Source organism: Echeneis naucrates, chromosome 5 (assembly GCF_900963305.1).
Source record: "Echeneis naucrates chromosome 5, fEcheNa1.1, whole genome shotgun sequence".
NCBI classification, from domain to species: Eukaryota; Metazoa; Chordata; class Actinopteri; order Carangiformes; family Echeneidae; genus Echeneis; species Echeneis naucrates.
The window spans coordinates 9,851,287-9,870,704 of NC_042515.1; the positions used below are offsets into that span (position 1 = coordinate 9,851,287).

Consider the following 19,418-nt stretch of genomic DNA (forward strand, 5'->3'; position numbering starts at 1 on the left):
GGCTGTTCATGGCTTGTTCATCTAACATGAATTACTAGAAGCAGCAAATTCACAAGCATGTGGTGACAAATGAAATGTTCCCCAAAAGAAATACTAAAAAAAAGTAATATAATAGTATAGTATGGATTTTAATCACACATCTGCCTGAGGTTCAATATTGTTGATTAATCGGTATATTTTAGGCTGCCTTAGCTAATTACAGCTATCCTACAGGTCATGTAGAGACATGAGTTCATCAAAAGATTTTAAAGATGAATACAATTAGGTTGAAGTTATAACAACAGTTATAATACATTTAGACGAGCCTCGTCTAAATGTATTATATATCTATTTGTGCATTTATATTGAAGCAACCTATTTTATCATTAGCAGACACAGCGATGCGTTACAAATATTTCGGTTAAAAAGTCACGAGAACTATTTAATTTCATTCGATTTTTATTTTTTCTCAGGCACCACGTGGTCAGCCTCCGCAGACAGAAACATTTGGGGTCCTTTTACTTCACGTGTGCGTCTGCTGCTCCGCCGCGGTGAGAGGAAACCATGCCGAAATCACGGAGGGACAAGAAAAGTAAGAACCGTCCGGTTGTTGTTGTGTTACGGACCAACACATCAAGCTGATTGTTATGCCCTCCAGCAGCTTATTCGTTGCAGCGATTTACGATCGCCAGAAATGACCGTAAGCGAGGAAACAAGCTAACGTTAGCGTCTCCTGATGGGGGAGATGGTGAACATACATTTAACAGAAGTCAGTACAAAGTCACCGATTTACCGAAGCAGAGAATATTTTCAAACACATCAAGTCTCTTTGAAGTTATGTGATCCAGTTTTGTAAAGTTCAAGTATAGTTGTTTTTTACTTAGTTTTGGTGTGGATGGGATGCAAGCAGCAAAAGAGACCCTTTTGAATGTATCATTATTTTACTGCTTTCACTAACAATAATGATCATAAAAGTATGGGTGATTATTATTTTACTTAAGAAAATAGGTGTAACTCAGTGCTGTTAACATGATCTTTCCCCCAGTTTCATTAACGAAGACAGCCAAGAAGGGACTGGAGTTGAAACAGAAGTTAATTGAGGAAGTGAGTCTCTTTCTCTGTTTTTCTTTAGTTTACCAAAATTTTCTGAACCTGTTGTCCTGTATCTCACTACACTCTCCTCCTCGTTGTTGTTTGTAGTTGCGGAAATGTGTAGACACCTACAGGAACTTGTTCATATTCTCTGTGGCCAATATGAGGAATAACAAGCTAAAAGACATCAGGACAGCATGGAAACACAGCAGGTAATGGAACCATAACCAGCATGTTGGGTTGACATTTGAGTGAATTTAAAATGGTGCTCTTCAGACTGTAAATGCTGAGGCCAATTTACTCTAACTTTCTAAAGATAATCCTGATAAGGTCACAATTATCTTGAAGGAATTTGTCATATAGCTTTAGGGGGACACAAAGTCTGAGATGAGGGCTTTTAACAATCTTGCAGGATCTAATTTATATTGCTATGAAGTTGTATGGCATGATTTGCCGAATGTTTTAGCTATTGTAGTAGGTAAAAATAACACTTACACTCCTCCACTTCGATCATTTATTAATATTATTCTGTTCTCCCCACTGGACAATTGTTTATTGCTAAATGTAGGTGTACCTCTTGAACAGGTGTCATAAGAGAAAATTTAAGTGGACTCTTTTCTTTTCCAGATTCTTCTTCGGCAAAAATAAGGTCATGATGGTTGCCTTGGGTAAAGGAGAAACAGATGAATACAAAGATAATTTGCACAAGGTTTGCAAGATCTTAAAGAGTGGACGAGGAATAATGGAGGAATTAAGCTAGAAAATGTCACCATGATATAGTTGCTGATGTCTTCAATTTTGCATATACTTCATAATTCTTTTTGTCTTTTGATGTGTAGGTCTGCAAGTATCTACGAGGAGAAGTGGGTGTACTATTCACAAATAAAACACAGGATGAAGTACAAGAGTGAGTATAACTGTGGTGTCCTTGATGAATCCTGTTGCTCATAAATATTAATAAAATGGTTTCCTGTTGATAGGTATTTCAGTCATTTCAAAGAGACTGATTACGCACGGTCTGGCAACCAGGCGCAGATGGACATAACTCTGGATGAGGGACCCCTGGAACAGTTTCCTCACTCAATGGAGCCCCAGTTGAGGCAACTGGGGCTCCCCACTGCTCTCAAGAAAGGCAAGTACAAAAAGCATTTGAGTGGGGGGGGGCAACTTAGCAATGTTATTTTAACTGTCAGTGTTTCATATCAGCTGCAACAAATAACTTTTTTTAATACTGTCATTCCAGGAGTGGTAACACTGCTGAAGGACCATGCAGTCTGTAAAGAGGGAGATGTGCTGTCTCCTGAGCAGTGTCGTATTCTGGTGAGTTTCTGTTTCACTTTAGGAAATGCCCACAGTGATGCAGTGTTGTTTTTGCCTGACTTTCCAAACTGGCTTTTATTTGTCCACAGAAACTCTTTGGTATTGAGATGGCTGAATTCAAGGTGCAAATCAAATGTATGTGGAACTCAGAAACAGGCGAGTTTGAGAAGTTTGCTGGTGAAGAAGAGTCTGTGGAGAAGAATGAAGATGATGAAGATGACGATGATGATGTAGAATAAAACATCTGCATGAGTAGCAGTTTGTACACATTTTTTCAGTACATTTTTTGGCCAAGCTTACCATCAGAGGTACTTGCCCCTGGACTCCCATCAACTCTCATCTGTCACACTTTCACCCCAAAATATCAAGTTCTGTACTTCCCTTTTTAGCTTTGGACTGAACTGTAATTCAGGAAACACGAGTGACCTTAGTGAAGTCGCAGTCTTATTCATGTAATTATCTTGATGCAATTTGCTCTGTCAATATTTTTTTATTGTACTAAAAAAAATATTTGTATGGCATTCAAGTGCTTTGACATGTGGCCAAAACAAACAAGTAGTGGTGTATTTAGTGTTTATAAACAAAACAAAACAACACACATTTTGTTCTGAGGGAAATTTGTCTTCTTTAATCTAACAGTTTAATTTAACCTCCAGAAATAGTTTTTTCTCCTTGAAAATTTCATTTTTACATTTATACATTAACAATGAAATGCTATGACACATTATGGTTCCTAATTGATCTATAAAAGAGTGATACATTCTATGTGTAATTTTAGAAAGAGTATGAACTAGAAGAAAAGGGGCTTGTGATATTTGATTGGACTGTAGTGGAAATAGAGCCTCTAATTAAAAAAAAAAAACTCAAAATAGTGGGTCCTCATCGAAAGTAGTTTGGACACTCATGGGCTACGAGATTCCAGGCTTCATTGAAGGCAGTGACCACTCTCTCATCCAGAGGGCCCTCTTCTGCAGCAGCCAAGTTTTGCTGAAGTTGCTCCAAACTGGACATGCCGATGATGACTCCATCTCCACGCTCACCCTGTAACAACAGATGATGACGTAGTCAGGTAAAAGTAAGCTGTCATTCACAACATGGCTGTTGATGTTTCCTTTCAATCTGACACAATCCATTTTAGCATCCAATTCAACCTTTGTCTCTGGATTGTTGACCACAGATACACATTAACCACATGCTTTCACATGGTGAAGTTTTGTTATGTGGATTGTTTCGGTTATTCTGGAGTTAGCCAGTTGATGTGAGGTAATTATGTAAATCCTTAAAATTACAGTGAATATTCATACAAAGTGTGGAAAATGGAATATTGAATGATTCTGTTTTCATTTGAAGGATAGATTTTAAACACTGGTGCCAAATTTATGCAAAAGCAGATACCTCAGCTGAATACTAAAGAAGAGCTTCATATCTTGATTAAACATTAAATAATTGGCCATTTATTGTACAAAGGTTGGAGCTCAAGGTAAAGTATCAGTGTATTTGATGATGTTCTTTGCTTTACAACTGACTTAATGAATAGATGTTTCAAATGTATAAAGACAATGGTGCACGATAAAAATGCAGATTTTTGAAAGGTTTAGTCTGGTTAGCGAGTTACCACCTCTGTTCAGTAAATGCATAAAGTATCTCAGGAATAAGATATTGTCGCCAAAAGTTTAAAGTTTTGATAATGTTATATTGCAATCTCTTCCACATTAATAACTCAAAACATCTTTCTGTGCACAACAGGTACCTTTAGATGGGAGTGGTGGTACATCCATCGCATAGCAGCAGATGTCAGCGTGGGTTTTTCTTTGCCATATACTGTCTCAAGAGCCTTTTGAACCACCTCTATGGCATGGAAATGACTTTCTTTCCAGTACCTTACACAAGAGAGGTCAGTCACAGGGACCTGCTTAGCTTCAGCAACACACAAACGCAAACGTTTTAAACATGTGAGACTTCTAAAAAAAAACAAAAACCATTCTGCTTACCTGTCCCGATAAGCTGCGGCCCAGTTGTTGCCAAAGAACCGTCCAGCAGGCTGGGAACCATCTTTGTCTTCGTAATGATACTTTCCTGTCAGAAGTCCACCTGCCAGAAGTGATATTAGAATCCAGGTTACATATATGAACTATTTATTACCATTCACATGTTACAATAGTCAACTTGTTCTAAACAAACAAACAAAAAAAAAGTTAGTGGTGGGTGGGTGCTGATCTAGGCAATTAGATTTTTTTTTTATCTATTCAAAAAAAGTACTGGACTATTGACACTGAAGAGGTCATACAATATGCCTGATCAAATTCTAGTGATGTTGGGACATTTCATGGCACTACCAGAGCAGATTATGCAAAATCAAACTAGTGAACTGACAAAGTGACTGACTATCCACAGTGCCATCATGTTAGCATGGTATAAACAAGGACATTATGTGACATTAGATATCATTATAAATTGTAGATATGAATTTTTCCTTTTATTCAATCATTGTCCATCTTTTATCATATTTATCTGCCAGGGTTTGAATGCAGGACCTTTCTGTGAGGGGGCACCGGTGCTCACCACTACCCTGCCTTCTAAATAAAATGTATTACATGCTTTAAGGGCACCACTGAAAGCAGATGAACAGCACCTGCTAGAGGATTGTATGCGTAGAATCTCATTCCATAGTTTCTCAGACATGGCAGCAACTCTGTCTCAACCTGTCTTGTAGTGGCATTATACATCCCCTGTGAAAGGTGAGAGTCTAAGTCAGGATGCAAATAACAGATTAAATTAAAGTGAAGGATCCTGAGTTTTGCACTATGTAGGATGCTGCTGCAATTTCTAACACGCAGCTACTTGTACTGAAAGATGCAACAATACTCAGTATAGTAGGAATCTGCCTTACTCTTACATGATATGTGATTAGAGATGATCAGATGATACCTGGTAAACAGTGGGAGTGATCCAGTTGTTGTGTCTGCAGATGCACACAATTTCAGCCACTTCCCATGATGCATAGTTTGACAGTCCAAACTCCTTGAATTTTCCCTGAAATGCATATTTTATACATAGTATTATGTTTATTGAAATAACAAATAAGATATCAAAATGTAATAGGTACACTACCATTGACTGCATAATTTGGACCCAACAGAAAAAAGTGCTTCCAACATGTTAGGAGTTTAAACTATGGCCTCTTCACCTCTTTGTGGAGCTCATTGCAGGCCTTCAGGGTATCTTGGATGGGGTTTTGGTGGTCAGGGGCATGGAGGTAGAAAAGGTCCACACAGTCAGTCTGTAGCCTCTGAAGGGAGGTTTCCAGCTGCGAGCGCACACTTTCTGGCTTCAACGTCTTCCCATCCCAGGGGTTGGCCTTGGTTGCAATACTTACTGGCACACAAAAACAATGAAATAAAAAGATGATATAATAAAGGTATATTAAGGCTAACATATTTGGGTTATCTTATTTTGACAGTATATACCTGTCAGAAGAATATGAAGAGAATGCTGGAAGTAAGTAATGGCTTTTAGAGCATAGGTTTGGGATCAGCTTTGCTTCGTTTTTTAAAAAAGTATGTCATTTTAATTTATCCAACGTGTGTGATGTACTGTCATGCGACGGCATAACTTTGAGTTGGACATATGGGGGGGGTTGAGATTTCTGAGGCCCCTATCAGAGACGCTGCCCCTTTATACTGTTTTGTGTTCAAGTTTTTGTTTTTTTTGTTAGAGGCTGTAAGCTTTGAATATTTGATCAACTGTAATCAATACTGATAATATTATTATTTATGGATTCTGCTCTTTTTTGAGGAATTAAAAAAAAAAACGTAATCAAATTAGGAACATAAACTTAATTTTTTCCAACTAAAAAATTTAAATAGAATAATCAATTAAACAGAACGAAACGGCAGGGTTTAACAGTCATTGCTGTTTTCGCCCTAACTCTCTCACACACAGTCACACACACAGTCGTAACCATAAAATTCAAAACACCATATTAGAGAACTTTTACAGGTGTTCTACCTGGAGGTGCTGTGGCTGCACATCCACAGTGACCTGTTATTACCGGACTGAACGAGAGATTAATGACTAATTTAATCACTAATTCTGACCTCCATTTTTGCCGTCATCCTGCATCTATGACATGAAGTACTATCATAAAAGGAGGCAGATGAGAAACTGGACATGTAGCACACAGGAGTGTCTATTGATCAAGGTGAGACAGAGACAGCAACACAAGGTAACACACAGCACAGCCAGCAGAGACTGGAACCCCCACAGACCCCCAGAGTTTGAGACTTTTTATTGTGTCCATATAAAATATGTTTTGTACAGACCAGAGACTGGACCCATCCAAAGACTAGACCAGAGGTCTCCAAATCCAGTCCTCCAGGCCCTCCAGGACCGGAGCTGGAGACCTCTGGACTGGACCGGATCCCTCCACAGACCGGTTCTAGTCGGGCCTCTTTGACTGAAGGTATTTTTGAGCTATAAACATGTCTGTAGCAGAATCACATCAGTGTATTGTATAATGACAGTAAAGCTACTTTCCTGTATTTCCTGAGGTTTTTTTTTTTTTTTTTTTTTAACTTTTACTTAAGTAATATTTTCACAAAGCTACTTTTACTTGTATTGGAGTAATATTTGACAAGGAGTATCTGTACTTTTACTCAAGTAGTGAAGCTGTGTATTATGTCCCTCTGGTTGTTGGGCTTTCTTTTTTACTCCTGCCCTTTTCATCACACCGTGTCACCTCCAGGTCGCTGATGTTTACATGAGGGGAGAGACACAGGTCTGAGATGGGCTAAACCAAATCTGATGGGGAAGGGGGGGTCTCTATTCCTTCTTCCCTGCTAAATTGAGAGAATCTAGCGCATTGTGTTTTATAATAGATTTGTTATTGATCATTAAGATACGATATTGGAGGATTGTTGTGTGTGGTTTGCATTATTGGCTGGTTTTTCAACCCCCCCCCCCCCCCCCCCCCACACACACACATCCACATAAATTACGCCTGTGCTGTCATGCTTAATCATGGCTTGAGTCCTTTTAGTTTTACTGCTAATCTGTCAATATGTGCGTGTTTTAATTGTGATAACCTGGTGAAATGTATTAAATGGTAAAATTTAGGTTTCATATTCTTTAAGTACACAGCTTCCCAAAACAAACTAACTAAAACTATTTGGGGCCCTAAAAATCACGTAATGGCTACAAATCCACCAGGACCTCCCCCTGAGGTGTCCATCATCGTTTGGACCTGCTGTTGTTAGTGTGTTGTGTTTGTTTCATACTTGTGTTAACTTATGCCAATAAGTTACTTGAACAATGAATCAATTATGAAGAAGTAAAAAAAAAAACAAAACATAATTTGTTTGGAAGCTGTTTGGGATCATGTTGTTATTCTATTATTCCATCTGCAAACCACCAGGGAAGGAATCCGGTTTACCTGTTTTGGGGAGACCCATGGCTCCTATCACGGCCTCTGACTTCCCGTCCACGTACATGAAGGCTGTGTCCAGCTGCTCGTGTCCCCGGTCCAGGAAGGTCCGGACCATCTCCCGGCTCTGCTCGGCGTCAGCTCGTCCGCCAAACGCCATCGTCCCCAGCACGGAAACGGGCCGCTTCGCCTGAGACGACATGATGCGGTGAGACACAACCCCCGGAGCCCTGCTGACGGTGAGTGTCCTTCGGAGTGCGCACAGTCCTCCTCCGATAGCGCACCGCATGCTCCGGTCCTGCGCCGCACCGAGGTCAAAGGTCGTGTCGGAAGGGAGGTTCAGGGAGCCTCGTAAAGTCCGGTTTAAGACGGAGCGTGTGTTATAAAAAAAAACAAGCTGTCAGGCTTCTTTGTGTAGCTAAAACGGTGCAAGGTTCAATTTTTTTGGGACTACTTCCTGCTGTTTAAGGTCTGCAAGTTAATATTTGTTCGTTGTGTCACGTGTTTTGGTTGTTGTCAGAGTAAATGTGACGCGTAATTCAGATTTTGACCACAAGGTGTCAGCAAATCATCTTTTGAAAGGGCATTTTCACGCATCTCTCTTCATTCAGCAGTATGTTGACATGCTGACTACTTACATGTTACATCACAACTTAAATAGTGTAGTAGTATGTTCACTGGAATAGACTGAATGTTTTTCTGTCTCTGAGTTTGTGACAACATACCATATTATCAACTGATATAGCCCATGTGTTAAAACTGGGGGCCCCTCAGCTTAGAGGCTAATTCATAGGTGGTGTAAAAATGCAGGAGCTGTCTGGTGTTACCACATCACACCATTTTCACTTTATTTTGTTTTAGTATAACCTTATCAATAAAAAAAAAAAGTATTAAAAAAAGCCCAGATCTTTTGTCATTAAATCGAGACAACTTTTGAATGTTTGGACATAAAGAAGATGTTACTTTTATGGTTTATGGTTAAAGCTGTTATTGTAGTGTGTAATAGTGACTTGGAGATAATGAGATAGCTTTGATGCAAGACCTCTTAACATCCAGGCAAAACTGACTGCTGGCCCTGATGCCAAATCGCATCCATTAGTTTAATTTTTCTTAGTTTCTTACATACAGTTTGAAGCTGCACTCATAATGAAAATAACAACATATATTATTTTATATTAGTGCAAAATTAGGATTTTTTTTGCCCCAGAAATAAACACAAACAAAAAAAAAACTAAACATGTCATTACCTTATGGCACAGCTTTGGCCATTAAAGAAGGGCTCTTGTTCTGGGTCTCAACTTGTACAACACATATGTTGTATTAGGTCTGATATATCAGATGTAATAAAAACAACATGTCTTGCTGCACAGACAGCGCTGACCTGGGACTCTCTGGGGTCATGAACACACATGCGTGCAATGGAGGCATTGTTTGGAGAGCGGTCCTGGCGGCTGACCCTTTGACCGCACCATCAGCTGTTTGCCCTGCAGACACCCCCCCCCCCCCTCCCCCGACCCAGCCCCAGACATCCTCTGGTGCTTTTTCTGCGATTGTATATCACTCCATTTTCCAAAACGGTCCCTCCTACCGTCTGGCTTTTTCTTTTTCATCATTACCTGCTCACTGCCTCACAGGAGGCGCATATCACTATGTATTTATAAAAAAAAAATGGTTTAAATTACACAATCACTGGTGTCAAAGAAAACATTATGCCGGCTGTGTAATTAAATCTGAGCCCGTAGAAAACTTGTTGTCTTCACCCATCTTGGTTTGTCTGTGCACTTTCATCTGGCTGCAGGCTGTCCTGTGTGAACTCCAGAGGCTCTTCACACTCTGAATAATAGATGGCAGTCCCTGCAGCCCCCCACCCACCCCCCTCCAAACCCCCCATGCCATCATTACCAAGTGAATGGAGGGAGGCAGGAGCGCGCAGCCTCCGATTCTTTGCCCGTCAGTCTAACATCTGCAGTGAGGAAGCGGAGGTGAGCGGCAGTTGTTTTTTTTTTTTCCAGTCAGTGACGCGCATCGGCTCAGAGCAGGGAAACAAACAAACAAACAAACAAACACAAAAACGGCGTGTGATGGCTCTGCTGTTTTCGTTTAGTTTTGGCCAATTCTCTGCTGAAGACCCTTTACACGTTTTTTAAGCCAATTCAAGACGGTCTGGATTTCCTTTATTGGGTTGTTAAATTATTAGATGGTTATTGTTTCATAGACGTTTTATTGATACCAGTGAATTACTTTACCTTTGATTATTAAAAGTTGTATTCTAACCCCAAAAGAAGAAAATGGATATTTTTATTTTTCGTTTTTTCCTAATATTTATTAACGGGGTTCACACATTGCACAATAGCATCGCCAGCAACCTGCAACCTTATATGTGAGTAACCTCTTTCTTATGTTACTTTATCTTGCTTATATTTGGTTTAGTCTCCATCTTTACTCAGATGTTTTTACAGCCTCACATTTCCTTTGAAGTTTGAGAAAACTGCTGCTTCACCTACACATGCACAAACTTGTGCCAAACACTCAACCAGAGGCAGAAAACGGAGGCTTGTGAAGTATTTGTCTCCTGTTTCATATGTATCAAACAGCATGTGGGTAGTTTGATCCAATTTGTGGATAGATTTCAATTTGATGTTGTGCACCATCACTAAAGTCTGCAGCCATGTATGTTAGTAATACATGATTATATTTTGGCTCCATGTGGACGGTCTGGACTGCATTCCTAACTCTATCAGGGGCTGTTGGTTCTAACCCCCTTAAAATGGAGAGCCAGGCAATTATGGCAGGTATTTTAAGCTCCGTAATAAAAATAAACAATAAACTTTAATTATGCAAGAGTAGTCACACCACTGTTTTCTGCCACTAACAATAAGGTCTTTCATATACAATTATGTGTACAGGTGGAGGTGATGGTGATTACTATTGTTTATGAGATGAGCAGCTGTATGTTGTTTTAGGATTCACTCAGATCTCTATATGCCAGAGCTTTCCTGTCTGTCCCTGGAGAGTTACCAAAAAAAGAAAATGTTTCAGGGATCATGTTGCGCTCTTTTTTTTTTTTTTTTTTTGTCTGAGACTCCTCTGTGTGTAGTGGTAAATGGTGCAAAGACTTCAGTGGTACCTGAGTCTGTTAACCTGGACAGATTTTGTGTAAAGGGACATGACAGTAGATGACCGCAGAAGTTTACACCAGGATGAAAACGTTAACCGTCTCCTCTTTAAGCCAACATTCAGTCTTGTATACATAAAAGTGACACATGTATGTTCAATTGAAACGCTTTAAAGATTTCACGTGAACTGCCTGTGAAGTAGCAGCATGATTTTGTTTTAATCATTTTATTTTGAAAATATTGCACAGTGAAGTGGTAACTGGTTGCAGAGGTTTCAGTTCATATGTTTTTGTTTCCCAGCAAACATGGATCACATCTCAAAGATTTTGATCTTTTCTGGTTATTTTTTTTTATTATTTAGGTTTTTACTTTTGGATATTAAGAATTTTTTTCCACTTTCATATTCATGTGTGTTTTTCATGCTACCCACTAGAAGACTTTCTGGTAACACATTTCAGGTGAATCTAAAATTTAACTAAAGGCAGTCTCTTTGTAATTAGCTGTTCTGCAAGGGGGTGAAAAAGGAATTCCCCTTGAATCTTTGAAAAGTACCAAAACAAGTTAGCTTAAGCACGCTCACTTCTTACCACAGGTGAGGCCTTTGCTTACATTGGCGAAGCCGAAAAATTATGTGTTCAAGCTTTATTAATCTCTGCTTGCTGCACCGTATCTTCCAGATCTCATAAATCCCTGAACAACAAGAACAAAAAACACTTCAGGGTATTTTCTGGTTAAGTATTTTTACCATTGTTTTTGTAACAGGCCCAATGTGTGTGTGGAGAGGGAGGTGATGCTGGTCGCCCAGCGGCAGCCCTGTGTACAAGCCTTTACACGCATGGTTAAAGTGTGGAAGCAAGGCTGTGTGGGGCAGTCATGGTGCATGGGATATGAGCGGAGGTGAGTAACACATCTCATTTATGTCCTGTCTGCACTCAAAGCTTCTGGCTCTGTTCTTTTGCAAACACTCTGAACCTCACCTGCAGGGGATGCAATGCTTTGTTGATTAATCTTCGGCCAAAGCATGACATTAATTGATGGTTCTTAGTAGTTTCCATTGGTCATCTAACCCAAAGAATTTATCAGAGAGATGTTGACTCTTCATTAGGTACATCATTAAACAGCATCAAACAAGATCGGGGCTGAATCTTTGAACTCCTCCTTTCTCATCCCTCTTCATCTCCTTCATTCTCTTGTTCTGTAATTGCTGCTTTGAACCTCTCGCACAGATAAGTGCAAGGTGTACCCACATTTTACTGACGTTACCATCCATTTAACACACAGACATCCCTGCAGCCAACATTCTTTCAAAGGAGAGTGCTCTTAATGCTTCAGCAATTCTTTCTCTGAGTCAGCTGAAGGAGTTTGCCACTGTGCTACACACACTCGCTTTCTCACCAATACGTTATTTGCCCTGTTACCTAGCCAAAGCCTGCTTTGAAGGCAGTCAAGGCCACAATTATTCACTGTAAACAAAACGTGTTCCCACAATGTGTAATGATTGTGGAGCAATGAGAGGGGTCCCAAAATACAGGGATAGTCACCGTTCTCTGAAGTCGTCTGCCAGCCTCTCCCTTTAAAAAAACAGACTGCTTTAAGAGTCTGGGAAAAAGTTTGCTGAACATTATACAACTTGTTACATGAAAGATTTGGAGCTGTTTGAACAGATTACATGTTTTGTCTTTTTTTTTTCCTGATCTAGTGATTTACCATCACATGAAACTCTTTGAATGATATGTGCAAATAAAAAGTTGAATAATCCTTATATATATATATATATATATATATATATAAGGCCTCTCACATTCATATGCACCAACATTTAACAGTTTTAATTTTGTCATTTGACAGGACAGCATACTACACAGCATACAGACAAGTGTACAGACAGGATTATCATACTGTGTACAAGTGTTGCCCTGGATGGTCCCAGCTCAACGGCGAAGCTGGTTGTCTTTATCGTAAGTGTCCTCATTCTTTAAATTTTACCATATTACTTTAAAAGAAATTAATTTAGGAATTCATCAAGTGCTCAGCAATGTATTTGTGTGAAACAGGAAGAATGTGCAGGTAGGTGTGTTTTATAAAAGGTAAACATATCAGTTCCTGTCTCAGCAGAAGAAGGGATGCTTCAAAAATCACTTCACCATTGGTGCCGACCTCTGAATGAAAGATTCTCTGAAAGAAGTCAGATAGGTCAAGAGGTGCTTTTGCACATCCAGACTCCTCAACAGATGTTATCAGTCAGTGCCATGTCCACAGCACTTGTGTTGTTACAACAGTCCCATAAGGTTTAGATTTGGAGGTGGGGAAAATAATCTTCCAGTGCTGAAAGAATTTAAGAGTTCTCTCTTAAATTGGATTTGCATTGCAGGCTCTCGTTCTGCATGCAACAAAAAATAAGCACAATCTAAGTGAGGTCAGGGCTCTGGAGCACTCCTGGAGTTTGAGATGAATACCCTGTCTGGAAGTTGGTAATGACGCTAACTGGAAATCCATGTTTAAATTTTGCCTTTTATCCACATAGTCATGCCGGTTTCATTTATTCAGAGATGTGAAGTGGCAGTTCAGGTCAGAGGATTGAATTTGGGAAATCAAAAACCCATTCAGTGTTTGCCCCTGACCAATTACACCAACGCCCTCAAACCAATACTCATGAGCAGAATTAACCGAAACAAAAATTAATCTCCCACCATTTCTCTGACTTATAAAACCATGTACAGACAAGGGTCTCTGTTGGTCAGACTGAAGTTGCCAGGAGCTCATATCCTTGTGGATCAGCTTAGCTTCACACCGCTGGGACCAAGAAACCTCCTTTGATGGGATTTTACAGTCAGTGATCCAGATTGCATAGCCTGCTCACCGTTGAAAGACCCTTGGCAAAGCCTTCCTGTAAACAGTTTGTCCCCTGTCCAGTTAACTGACAAGTTAGTTGCCACTTCTATGTCCTCTGTGCCCTGCCTGGAAACAATCTCTGTTCTTAACACCCAGTTCCCAAAACCCTGGTATAGACATGTTGCTCTGTGGGACAGCCCTCCGATGGGATGTGAAGATCTAATGGATGCACCTTTCATCAATGTCTTATTATGGCATCAGTGCTCTCTTCAAAGAGCTCTTTGTATCCAGAAAGAAGGATAAAGTATTAAATTTTACAAGGAAGAGTTGCAGTGTCTGCTCTTTAGGGACTCTGGTTTGTTTTAAAACACTCATGGAGAAATGTCTTACAGAGACATGCCCCCTGCACTGCCCAGTGTCTCCCCTCACTTAAGTAACCTTGTTGGGGGGGCTGGTTTCACTTTTTTCGTGACAATGGCTGCTCTTTTTGACGTGAGGCAGGGCTTTTATCTCTGTAACCAAAGACGTGGCAGCACTTTGAGATGGGACAAACTAATCACCCTTTTCTCTGAGCCATTGAAGCAGGATAAAAGGAAGCTCACACTGCAATCCTCCCTCTCCCACTCCTGCGCACTTTACTATGCCCTATCAGTACTGTACCTCAGTCAGCACAATACAATCTGTGGAGCTGTTTTCAACAGCGCCTCTGACATCCCAATGGGAAAAAAAAAAAAAAAAATCTGCTTTGTAATATCTAAAGCTTGTGAAAATCCCCTGAAACCCCGCAAAATGAGGGTAAAATGAAAAGATAGGAATGCTTTGTGTGGAGTTAGTGATTTAGTGTCTGGCACTTGTTGTTGCCCTTCCTTTTTGCTCTCTGTGTGTTCCTAATAAAATGGCAGTGTAAGGAAATTAGGTTAATGACCTGTGCTTATTTGGAGGCAGCTGAGCAGAATAGAGGGTCAAATTGTGTTGTAGGTGCAGAACACACATTTTGCCCTCCCTTCAGTTCAGTTGGGTCCTTTTGTTTTTCACTTTGTAGCCACACATTGTGCAGATGTTGCGCAATCTGTACAATATTTCAATTTACAGACTTGGTTGCTGTGCTCGCCAAGTCAGGATAATTAGTCACATACTGGGAGAAATAATATACAACCATTCAGCAAATGTCTGGTTATTTTCAAATTTTATTCCCCTATTTTGATACCCTGCCTCTTGCTTTCCTTAATTCAGTCTCAGGCTACTATCATTTAATTATGAAGGTTTATGTGTTTTCCGGTCACACAATAGTTTGATATAGATTTCCTGTGTAGTTTGGAAATATTTAGGATTTTTTTTTTTCTGGCATTATTGCTCAAACTGCAGAGTCAAACTACAACTCTTGCAGCTCTTTCTTATAATAGATGAACTTGTGAAAATTAGTGCAGCAACTCAGGATTCACTAGATCCTCTGAATTACCTTCTTGGTGAGTCATTTAGTGTATAAAATGTCAGCCAAATGTATGAAAGGCACTTTGGTAATGTCAGGGTGATGATGGGCGAGGATGATGGTTTTGTTGAGTGGGGAGCGAGTTAGTGCGATGTTAATTTCTTGAGAACTTGATTTTGAAGAGCTACAGCATCACCGGCGCACCTGGTCAGATTTTCACCGTGAAGAATGGCCTTGAAAAACCTTTAATAAAAGGTACATTTTACTAGCTGAGAATGACATAAGAGATGAAGGGCTTTTAAAAGTTAATAAATTGGCATTTGCAAAATTTTGCTGGCCACTTTGCATCATGTAACATTACGTAGTTTAAGTTAGCTGGGTCGTCAGTTCAAGCTGATGGCGTTTTCAAATGAGCTAAATTGGTTTAAATTTCAAGTTCAGTTGGTTGTCAAGTGTGTACAAGACATGTAGCAAATCTTCCCTTTAGAGAATAAGAGGGTAGCTGACGTTTTTCCTCAAAAATGACAATCATCAATCGAAATGATCTTTCCTGTTTAAGATCCTTGCACTGCATCAGCTTTTTGATACATCTAGTGACTAAAGCTAATGTCTTGGTACCTGGTAATTTGTGGAGGCATAACATAACTGAGATGACTTTTGTGACTCCAATTGGCTCAGTGACTGTTTGGCTTGACCAAAGGTGAAGAACTCTTGACTTTGTGATGGCGACTTCCTCCTCTTAAAAGTTTGGAGGACCACTCAATCAGCAATTTAAACCTTTTACCTCAGTCAGTAGCCACGGGCCGGGTGAGGATGGATGGGGTTAGCCGGGAGTGGAAACAAGCAGTTATGTTGATTGATGGCAACAATAAGCTTTGTGACAGGGGCTGAGGAGCAGGGACAATGACTCCCCCAGTTTGTCGTCCTCGTTAACTGCTGAATAGGAACTGGAACTTTTGTGGTGGGACCAGGCGGGTAGGCTTTAGGTAGCTAAACGCGAAATAGGCCCAGTGGTCAGAAAAGAGGAAATGGTCCTCTGTATGTCCATGGGTGGTCTTTGTGTGTGTGTGTGTGTGTGTGTGTGTGTGTGTGTGTGTGTGTGTGTGTGTGTGTGTGTGTGTGTGTGTGTGTGTGTGTGTGTGTGTGTGTGTGTGTGTGTGTGTGTGCCATGGTGAACAGCAGCAACTGTGTCATTGGTCATGGGGACCTCATTGTGCACAACTGAAAACAAATAGATGCAGATCCAGAAATATACAGAAATCCAGACAGAAATGGAGACATAACATTTCACACCCAATTACAAGTGCAATTTCTGTCGTTTGTTCCATCAACAGATTGCCGCTATATACAGTACAGGCCAAAAGTTTGGACACACTTTCCCATTCATTTGAATGAGAAGGCGTGTCCAAACTTTTGGCCTGTACTCTACTTCGTCTCACATACTTCTTTTGATCTAATCAGTAATCTGTAGCTGGGAATTAACGTTAGCAGAGCTCTCAAAATGACATTACCACACTTTTTTTTTTTTTTTTTTTTTTTTGTGGAATTGAAGTCAGATATCAGACTGTGAGAAAATACAAGTTTACTCAGCAGCTTTGGCCTCTTTTGTTCCATTCATGCTCTGTGGGAGAACCTGTATCTAGTATCATTCTGGCCTTCAGTCCTCAGACCCCAAAGAATTTACACTATATACGTTTAAAGTATGAACCGATGCCTATTTTTCAAATCATTGTTCAGAATGAGTGCTCTGCATACTGTTGCTCCATCTAATTTTCATCCCCGGCTAATTGGACAGGGATATGTGTGGAAATGGATGAATCAATATTTAACCTCTCTAATGGGAAGTGAAGCTGCAATGAAGTCTGCTAGACGTGTTGGATGCAGGAGAAGCCACGGATACTGTAATTGCAGGCTTTTGCATACTAAAATATTTTTGATAAACATTGTTTCAACCCCTGACCCAATGTTTGACTCAAATGGTAATTAAATCTTTTCAAAGAAACCTGTGAGAGATGATCTGACATAGCTGACTCTGGTCTTCATAGGAACTCTTTGAAATGGCACATTCCTCTGCAAAGCAAAACATGATTTGCTGCCTTAAAGTACAGTTCTAGGCTTGATGCATACCAATTATGGAGCAGTGAGCGCAGGCTTTTGTGTGAGAATTGCCCTAAATGTGGTTTCCCCCTGGGTTGCACCCTAGGGTTAAACAGATCGACCGGGCCTAAACAAACACTGGGATGCCTCTGTGTTGATGTGGTCATCCCTTTCAGAAGCTGTAAAGATGAAGGATGACACCTGCTCGGTGGTTTTCAGTTTCTCGGCACGAGTCTCTGACCCCTACTCCGTCTGTCTCTTCTTTTTGTGGAAGCTGCTAATCCTCTCAGAGAAAGTGTCTTTGTAATAGAGTTGAGGCCTAACAGCAACAGATGAGAGTGAGTTCTATGCCACACTGCATGCCACATTAAGGAATTATTTCAGTGAAGATTAAGTTGGGGCTCAGGAGGGGGGCTGGCCCAAAAATGCCCTGGTTAGCTGCCAGGAATTCTGTGTGTCTCACATCTCAGAAAGGGGAATGTGGCATTCCCCTTGTTGTCTCTTAGCTGTGTTGCCCTGATGTGTCTCTGAGAGACATCTGACCTTTTACTTTGTTTCTGGTGAATTAGCTGATTTAAAGCCTTTTCACCACAATGCAGGCACGTCTCATTAATTTGATTTCTCATCGTGGTCATGTCATTGTCCTGAGGAAAATGAGTCACTACATGAAATGGTGCTACTAAACCTGACCATTCAGATTTTTCCACCCTCTCCATCTGTCGTCTGTTGCTTTCACCACATCAAAATTTCTTCACATTAGCTAATGACAGAGGTTTTTATGTTAGTTATGTTACTGTATGCTGAAGCAGCCACAGAGTCTTCAGGAACTGGAAGTCATCATGGGCAGATTAGTAGCAGTGATATGGCCGTCCTGTTGGAGCAGGATTTCAGTTGCTTGTCATATTGGGCAAAATATTGCATTGCTAATTATCGAGTCCAGCATATACTGACGATGTTTGCCGTGGTGGTTATTATATCTGCATTGTGTGGGAGACGGCATGAGAGGCACACTGGGTGGTGTTCGTACATTGCAGTGTGCGTATGTGTTATTTGTTGAAGACTTACTGGACGGACAAATTGTCGAGCAGGTGTCAGAGGACCGGGCCAGATGACGGGCGGATGTTTGGGCTGAGCGAGTTTTCCAAGGAGTGCTTTGAATCTGCTGAAAGACACGGATGAAATTACTTGAGCTCATCTGTGATTAGAAGAGATCACGTCTTACATTCTCCTTCTTGCTTGGAAATGTTATGCTATTTTCTGTGGCTGACATGATGCTTTTGAAGCCATTGCGAAACTTTGACTCTTTTCAAAAGAATTTGAAATGCACTTTTACATTGTCATGCCCATTGTTTTCACTGTCTGAGTCTGTGTCTGTAGCAAAGTGTGTTCCTGGTGACGCCAACTGCTTTGGCAGCTGTGTTGTTTATTTGTCTCGCTCTGTGGAAAGATTTTCATCCCTGCAGTAGAGTGAGAACTAAGTAAGACGAAGCCATAGAACTTCACAGGTATGTAGTTGAGATCAAATTGAAGGCTGTATTAAAAAAAATTGTGAACTGCTGAAGATTTGGCTCTACTATAGACTCTGAAAAACAAAACAGAGGACAATAAAAGGGCCATGTGATTTAAAAACAAAATCACATGATGAAAAAAGATGAAGTTCAAATCTGTTGTTCGGGACAAGCTGAAATTATAGTCTTTTCTGTCTGAGCTGTTCATGGTGCACTGAAATCATCACTATCACCATATATGGCTAATAAATGGCATCAGAACTGGCGGCACCTGGTTTGATGATTGGCCATGCTGCTTTTGGTTGGATTAGATGGGCTAAAAAATGCATGTTTGGCTTTCAGAAGACGTCTCCACAGTCTTATGAGGGCTGGCATTTAAATTCTTTTCATGATTAGCGGCACAGTGCTTTTTTCTCCTCTTGGTGTCCACATGTTGTCAGTCAGGAGCCCTCTGGGCCTGTTATCACTTCACACTCCACTCTGTTGTTCAAGAGAGTGCAAACATTAGGCCTCGCTCAAACAGCTGTCTTACTTCGCAGGGATGTTGGACTCATCCGATAAGCCCACCGGCATGCAAACTACAGTACAGATGTACTGTACATGTACACACACACTGTTGCAGG

At 40.5% G+C, this 19,418-nt stretch overlaps 3 protein-coding genes across 3 annotated transcripts in view; 2 read left to right on the forward strand and 1 right to left on the reverse strand.

Annotated features, from left to right (window-relative positions):
- The first annotated feature begins 480 nt into the window (after positions 1–480).
- Positions 481–3,206, forward strand: mrto4 (MRT4 homolog, ribosome maturation factor). The gene is made up of 8 exons (XM_029501407.1): positions 481–571; positions 1,025–1,083; positions 1,180–1,283; positions 1,699–1,780; positions 1,911–1,978; positions 2,052–2,203; positions 2,315–2,391; positions 2,481–3,206. Exons 1-8 carry the CDS (start codon positions 544–546, stop codon positions 2,628–2,630), a joined length of 720 nt encoding a protein of 239 aa, XP_029357267.1. The 5' UTR covers positions 481–543; the 3' UTR covers positions 2,631–3,206.
- Positions 2,897–8,285, reverse strand: akr7a3 (aldo-keto reductase family 7, member A3 (aflatoxin aldehyde reductase)). Its single transcript, XM_029501406.1, has 7 exons — positions 7,823–8,285; positions 5,579–5,766; positions 5,320–5,424; positions 5,024–5,120; positions 4,383–4,482; positions 4,142–4,271; positions 2,897–3,432 (listed from the first exon to the last, which is right to left on the reverse strand). Exons 1-7 carry the CDS (start codon positions 8,100–8,102, stop codon positions 3,271–3,273), a joined length of 1,062 nt encoding a protein of 353 aa, XP_029357266.1. The 5' UTR covers positions 8,103–8,285; the 3' UTR covers positions 2,897–3,270.
- Positions 8,286–9,885: 1,600 nt separating this feature from the next.
- The window catches only part of megf6b (multiple EGF-like-domains 6b), a 54,101-nt gene continuing 44,568 nt past the window's right edge, over positions 9,886–19,418 (forward strand). Inside the window, exons 1-3 of the mRNA XM_029501222.1 lie at positions 9,886–10,193; positions 11,692–11,826; positions 12,778–12,887. Of these exons, the coding sequence (XP_029357082.1) occupies positions 10,102–10,193; positions 11,692–11,826; positions 12,778–12,887 (337 nt within the window). The 5' untranslated portion in view covers positions 9,886–10,101. The remainder of the gene's footprint in view (positions 10,194–11,691; positions 11,827–12,777; positions 12,888–19,418) is intronic.

Coding starts and splice junctions, on each gene's coding strand:
- mrto4 (XM_029501407.1), top strand. CDS start 544: ATGCCGAAATCACGGAGGGACAAGAAAA. Junction 1,284..1,698: donor ACAGCATGGAAACACAGCAG/GTAATGGAACCA, acceptor TTTCTTTTCCAG/ATTCTTCTTCGGCAAAAATA. Junction 2,204..2,314: donor CCCCACTGCTCTCAAGAAAG/GCAAGTACAAAA, acceptor CTGTCATTCCAG/GAGTGGTAACACTGCTGAAG.
- akr7a3 (XM_029501406.1), bottom strand. CDS start 8,102: ATGCGGTGCGCTATCGGAGGAGGACTGTGCGCACTCCGAAGGACACTC. Junction 5,425..5,578: donor GCAATGAGCTCCACAAAGAG/GTGAAGAGGCCA, acceptor TATGCATTTCAG/GGAAAATTCAAGGAGTTTGG. Junction 4,483..5,023: donor CGCATACAATCCTCTAGCAG/GTGCTGTTCATC, acceptor CACTTCTGGCAG/GTGGACTTCTGACAGGAAAG.